Raw genomic sequence first — 6,948 nt, 5'->3', positions numbered from 1 at the left:
TGCTGTCTGTCTTAGGTCCTTTGTTGATACATGCAGACTTCTCTGTTATCTTCTGTTGGGTCATTGTAGCGCGTGTCTTTGCCCAGATCATCTTGCAAGTTCAGTACGTGATAATTGAAAATGAAGTATTGTTTGGACTCTTAAATTACTAATGAAGCCACAAGATAATATAGAACTTTGAGCTTTGGCCTCCTTTACTCTCACTTGTTAATTCTTGTCTAAGATTTAGAAGGTAAGCTTTTCAGGGCAGTGATGGTATCTTTATTTGTCTATAAAACATTTGCCACAGTTTTGGGCACTATTTTAAGGCTTTGTCAAGGCTTTTTCCCCACTGACGTCAGCTTCAAATAATTTCTCCTTGGAACACCATTTGCCACTCTCTAACAATTCTCTTTATCCCTTGCTACTCTTACCTAGTTTTGTTTTCTTGCTGTAAAATAACATATAAGATTGGGAAGTTAAAAAACAGTAGGGGCTTATAGAAGCTTATGAATTATGACTCAGAATGAAAATAATCTTTTTTGTATGTTATTTTACATGCAGCAAGTCAATAAAAAAGACTATTTAGTCATAGCTCAATACAAGATAAAATCTTTAGAGAGACCTAGGTGGTCATTTTTTTCCACCATATCTTGTCTTTAAGAAGGACCTTTAGCAGCTGCTTAAGGAAGGAGCTCGAGAATCAAGAAGAGAGTAGTGTAAACCTTCCCCTTGCATATCCTTTCCACTTCTGAAAGTGAATAGCTTAGGGACTTCCCGAGCCCAAGACTGTATCTGGATCATTGTTTCTGATAGCTGTCTGTGCACATATCCTGCATGAATTTGTCTAAACGTTTTTTGAACTCATTTATGTTTTTGGCTTCCATAGTATCCTGTGGCAATGAGTTCCACAATTTAATTATGTGCTTTGTGAAAGAGTACTTCCTTTTGTTTGTTTTAAATCTGCTGCCTGATAATTTCATTGGGTGCCCACTTGTTATGAGAAATAATAAATAACAATTTACTGTTTGCTTTTCCACATTTTTCTTGATTTTTATAAACTGCTACCGTAGTCATCTTAACTTGGAAAACTAATGACTGTAACTGGTGAGTTAAGAGTTATAGTCCAGTTAGTCTCTGTACGGAGACTGTTCTGTAACTTGGGTAATCTGTTCTCCTCCTGTGGTGAATTTGTCCTGGTGTTCCCATGTCTTCATGAGGTGAGATGACCAAACCGGTATGTATTACTTCAGAGGTGGATGCACTGGAGTCTAGTAATATTCTGTATTAGTGTAATCTCTTTTGTGTAGCTGTCTTCTATTACCACAGAAGCCGGTATGACTTGCAGAAGCTGTATGTTTTTTCTTAACTTGTACTCCCAAGAACAGCGGGGGCCTAAAAGCTACTCGGAGTACTCAGGATAAAGCAGTGTCATAGGTTAGAGGCACGTTTTCATCTGTTAATGAAGACTTATTGCTTACATGCTTTCAATTCATGCTCAGGAGTTGAAAAGCAACTATGGTATTCATGTCTCTTCTGGTCTGAGGGGCACAAAATTAGAATAGCCACAACTTACACTTGTGAGTTACGGTAGCTGTAGTAGTTCTGAGGCATCATTATGCTGGAGGGCATTGTGCTTTGTGTCTCCATAAGGTGTGTGCACTGAGACTTCAGCTGGTGTGATCTCTGGTGTGATCTCATTTATTCAACTAGGGAACCTTCATGGCAACATTTCACTAGTAGGTCTGGAGGAATCATGTCTGCATATTGATTCAGATCCATGTTTTTATTCCTAGTGGGTTCATTACTATGTTAGTTCAGATCACAAGTGCACTCAAGGAATACATTTCTTGATTGTGTCTGCTTACCATGCTTTGGTTTGTGTCTCAGAGATGGCAAACTGTCTTCCTTTCAGATGAAACTGTACTGGAAAGATGCACTCAGGGGGCATACCTAATGCACTCCAGCTGTTGCTGGGAATATACCGTCTGTGGGACTAAACTGGAGCTAGGCCAGTGTGAGCTCCCCTGAATTGGTGTTGAGTGCCCAGCACTGTTTTGCTCTACAGATACACTCCTGTTACACTGCACTCTTTGCTAATGTACGTATAGGCAATGTACGTCTCTGTAGGAGTTTTAGAACATTTTTAAACAGTATTAAGCTTACCACTAACTTACTTGTATGAGTCCTTTGCCCTATATGTAGAGCATCTTACAGTTATCACCACAGATCTTCACAGTGCTAAAATAATAACCCAAGTTCATGTATTGAGAGGAAGTTATCTAAGGTGACATAAAGACATATGTAGCAGAGGTACAAGTATAATTTGGATAGATTAAGTCTTAGTCTAATGCCTGTGTCAAAAACATCCTTTTTCCAGAATAGATTAAAAAAAAGGAAAATACTAACAGCCTTAATTCAAAGAAGCATCAGGCTTTGGCAACTGGAGAGTCCTTTCATAACTAGTACTTTGTGATATTTTTGCTGTGACATTTGATTGGCAAAACACACTGCTGCAGACATTCCAGAGCGATACTGGGACATTACTGATTGTTTTTGTCTCTCTGCAATTAAAGTCAGCACTTCTTTTCTGTTCAGGTTTTTGTGCCATAACTATTGCTGTGACCTCTGACATCATTCAGTCATCTTGCATTAAAAAAGGAGAAATCAATATCATTCCATCTTTTTGTAATCAAGCATGTGCTGCAATCCCTGCCTATTACTTGAGAGACTTACTGTACATGTACGTATTCCCAGGCAGCATTAAACCTGATGCAAACTGAAAATACTGTGTCTACACAGTAGGCCACACAGTTCCAGAAGCATACTGAAATTATTGCATATTCACAGCATATTCGTTCTGTGCAGGCACAGTAATATTGCCAGAGGGAGGAAAAGATACCAGGTACGAGCAGTTTCTTAGTATTTAAAGAGAAATTAACCCAGCCTGCATTCTTGCTCTTGGAAGCACAGTGGGCTAGATCAGTTGTTCCGTTGGGCTTTGTGTGTCCCTTAAGCCCCAAGCAGAGCTTTCATGTCTTGTCTTACTATGATGGCATGACAGAGAGAGGAGGACTTCTGAGCAGACTCCTCTGCCTAGGAACAGGTAGAAATAAAAACTGGTTTGTGCTTGTGGATCTTGTGTGTGCTGCATATGAGATTGAGGTTGAATATGTTCTTTCTTCAGTTGAGTATTTCTTCTGCAGTTGGGCTGCATGAAATTTCTTCTGCAACTTGAACCAGCAAAGAGGTGTACCAAAAAGAGACTTCTCAAGAAAGCGTTACATTAATTCTTTAACAGAAGTTAAAATAATTGCATTATTAATAAATCAGATGTCGGGCCATCGTGCCTTTGACCTGAAAGAATAATTTTATGACATTGCATTTTATTTCATTTGTATCTAAGTGAGACGCTTAAAGCTGTGAATCAATGCAAACTGTAAGAAAATGTTTATTTTTATCTCCTAGGCTACTCGACATGCAGAAATGGTGGCAATCGATCAGGTCCTTGACTGGTGCAAGCAACACAACAGAGATTATACAGAAGTGTTTGCACACTCAGTATTGTATGTAACTGTAGAGCCTTGTATCATGTGTGCAGCTGCCGTGCGCTTGATGAGTATCCTTTCATGCTTATTCATGCCGAGAAACCATATGTCGAAATGTTACTCTCTTGGCAGTGAGCCCACAGAGGAGGGCTTGACGCTGTCAGGCAAAGCCAACAGGGGTACCATCTTATGGTTTGAGAGTCTGCACCCACCTCCATTTACTGCATGGTAAATAGTGAGAGACTCAAGAATGAAAGAAGAAACGGTGCAATTATGACAAACAACGATTTCTTTTAGGGATATAAAAATACATTTTAAAGATATCTGTTATTATGTAAAATGAGCTAATCTCAGTTCAGTGTTCAGTTTTGAATGTTTTAACAGTCGGTAAACCATGGCTTTGTATGCCTCTGCTTTGGGATTCTGCTTCTTTTCTGAGGAAGGCTGGATGTGCATCTTCAGCAATACATCTTACATTACTCAGAAGTAAGTTCTGATTTTATGAGGGAGGAATTGTGGTGCAAACTAATTTAGTTTGGAAAGTACAAGCACATTTTAGTGAAATTTAATGACTACTTAAATCAGGCTACTTTACTTCCTGCTCGCTTAATACCTTAACTCATTCACATAAATTCCACGGGTTGTATATGGCTGTCGAAATGAGCGATTTGGAGGCTGTGGCTCAGTTTTGAGCATCTCATCTGATGATATGGTAGACACAGGAGAACCATTTGAAGTAAGCTATAAAATGTTTTCCTTTGTTTTTCAGCTAGGGTACCGTCCCTAGCTTCGTTACCATGCTTTGAGAGTGTTATGCATCAGTTTAAGAAAACTCAGACGAAAGATGATCTGAAGTCAAGTAAACTTGAGTTTACAAGAAAATAATGTAAAAAAATTAAGCCCTTAAATTAAAGAAAATTGAGGAAAAGCCTGATGACAGTCTTAAAATATTTTAAAAGATGCATCAAAGAGGAAAGAAAAGAATTATACTCGTGGAACAAGGTAAGGAATAAATATATCTAAAAGACATGTAATACTTAGAACCGAAAGTGTACGCTGCAGGAACAGATGAGGGAAAAATTATTTTCAACTGCAGAACGTACAAACACATAATCAATAAAGATCAAGTAACAGCAACCTACTAAGTTACTGGTTTTTAGCTGAGCCACTGGAAATGATTGTATTTTTGCTCCCAGTCTATCCATATATGAGGTAAAATGCATTAGTGTAGATCTACTTCATATAGTTCAAATCCCAAAATAAATATGGACTGCAAAAGTAGCAGAGGAGATTTAGTTTAGATGTCGGGAAACTTTCTGAACAATAAGGATACTGAAGGGCTGGAACAAAGTGTCTGGGGAGAATGAGGCATCTTTGTTGTCTAAGAAAGGCTGGACAAGCATTCAGTGGAGGTATAGTATACATAAATGGTACGTTTTACAGCATTGTACTAGTATACCTATATATCTATACATACATACAGATAGTATTTCTAGCATTATATTTATTACATTATACACAGTTGTAGATGATCCTGCTTTATACAAGGATACTGATTAGGGTTCTTAGACTTCTTTTCCACACTTAACATATATGATTTAATGAATGTAAAAAAATAAGTAATATATTTCAGCATTGTAAATAAGCACTAAAGGCTCAAGGCTCAGAAAGAATTTTAGTCAGCAAGACTAAAATTTGGCAGTCCACTGTAAACATACTAAGCATCTTTCTGTCAGGGTGTTTGTGAGACTAGCATCTGAATTAATTTGTATAGTCAGTACTGGAAGAGTGTTCATTTGCTAATATTGGCATGTAGTACTTAATTTTTCTATGTGTTCAGAAGAAAGAAAGGAGAAGATTCTTGGTACTACAAATCCTTCCTTCGTTTCTGTAGGCAACTGCAGTGGGATGTATAGATGTAATTCATTATTTTCTAGTGTGGGTGGAGATTCATTTAGTGTTAGTGACATTTAAATGCTTTGTCATTAATGTTCATGGCCTGGAAAAATATTTTGGGAGCACCAAAAGGGTCTGAGAGGTGACTGTTAGGAATAAAGAATAGGCGTGTGGACATACATTTTCTGGTAGGAATCTTATCTACAAATACCTAGGTGTATGTCTCTTACATTTCCAAGTGCTTGAAGAATATGTGAAGTAAGTTGGAAACACATGAATAAGAAAGAGATTGGAGATGGCATAAAAATTTTACGTAAGTTACTATGAAAGTTTGTTTTGCCTAACTTTATGTTATTAGGGAAATTATGTACTCTACTAGGCCTCCACATAGTATTTTTCAAAAGTATGAGGTATTCAACCTGAAAAGGAGATTTTTCTGATCCCCAAATAGTTAAAGGAACATGTTAAATTAGTGGAATAGGCAGTACAGTTGTTTACAATTATTCTGTACTTAAGGCATTGTGGTGAAGCATAGAATATGTTATTCTCAGATGTGCTCATGAACATCGTTCTAATTTGACAGTGCATTTCTGGCTATCGTGCCAAAGAAGCAGTGGAAATGTTAAAAGCTTTCTACAGACAAGAAAATCCCAATGGTAGGTTTCACATTAATGGATCCATTTTGATCCCAACCTAATTTAAAAGAATGCTGGCACTCGTAATGCTGTAATTCACTTCTGATGTTTTTTCTCCCTTTCTGTTTCTTCTTGGCAGCACCAAAATCAAAAGTACGGAAAAAGGACCATCGTAATTAGCCCTACGCTGATGGGAGACAGAAACTTCGCAAAAAAGGATATGTGAAGGTTTCTTCAGCGTCCTTCTTTTTTAAAATGTACAATCCAATTAAACTATGTCTAATGTTCTGTACGGAGTTTTTACTAATAGGATACTTACTACCTGTTCCTGTGTTTCTATGTATGTGATTTCTTGTTATCATACATGACCAAGCGGAAGAGTAAGTGGCTGTTTTTAGGAAGAGGAAAATTTATGGTTCAAGTTCACTTGTTTACAGCCAGATGGATCCATTAAAATGATGCCATTCTGTACAGCACATTCTAGAATATTTTCTTTCCTTCTGTCTGTGGAGGAGCATCTTGCCTTTCAGTAGTAAACGTTTGCTTAGGCAAGTCCAACTAAATCTCTTGGAAGGTTACGTTTGTAAGACCTTCACAGTCCTTGTGTGTATATTTAATCAAAAGGCATATAAGGAATTGTACAGTCCTTGAAGATTTGAGGTAAAAGCATTGTAATAGTTCTTCATTGTTCTTTACACCCCCTCTAGCATAAGCCAAATTTTCAAACATAACTTCTGAAAGTCACATACGTATGTAGACAGCTATATATGCAGAATCACGTCTCAGTTTGTGTATGCTATTGCTAATAAGCGTAAGTAAGCATCACTTGGCTGCACAGCATCTTCATACAAAGTTGTGGAGAAACTCTCCACAACTCTCTTTAGACTGTC

At 37.6% G+C, this 6,948-nt stretch overlaps 1 protein-coding gene across 1 annotated transcript; it reads left to right on the top strand.

The window, feature by feature from the left end:
• The first annotated feature begins 1,204 nt into the window (after window positions 1-1,204).
• On the top strand, window positions 1,205-6,238 carry ADAT2 (adenosine deaminase, tRNA-specific 2). Its single transcript, XM_009585722.1, has 5 exons — window positions 1,205-1,216; window positions 3,448-3,598; window positions 4,157-4,263; window positions 6,007-6,079; window positions 6,198-6,238. The coding sequence occupies exons 1-5, from the start codon at window positions 1,205-1,207 to the stop codon at window positions 6,236-6,238; spliced, it is 384 nt and encodes a 127-aa protein (XP_009584017.1).
• Window positions 6,239-6,948: the final 710 nt, after the last annotated feature.

Source organism: Fulmarus glacialis, unplaced genomic scaffold (assembly GCF_000690835.1).
Source record: "Fulmarus glacialis isolate BGI_N327 unplaced genomic scaffold, ASM69083v1 scaffold43059, whole genome shotgun sequence".
Classification (NCBI taxonomy): domain Eukaryota; kingdom Metazoa; phylum Chordata; class Aves; order Procellariiformes; family Procellariidae; genus Fulmarus; species Fulmarus glacialis.
Note: the sequence above shows the minus strand (reverse complement) of the source record. Positions and strands in the feature narration are given on the sequence as shown.

Coding starts and splice junctions, on each gene's coding strand:
- ADAT2 (XM_009585722.1), top strand. Junction 3,599..4,156: donor AGCTGCCGTGCGCTTGATGA/GTATCCTTTCAT, acceptor ACTCATTCACAT/AAATTCCACGGGTTGTATAT. Junction 6,080..6,197: donor CAGACAAGAAAATCCCAATG/GTAGGTTTCACA, acceptor TCTTCTTGGCAG/CACCAAAATCAAAAGTACGG.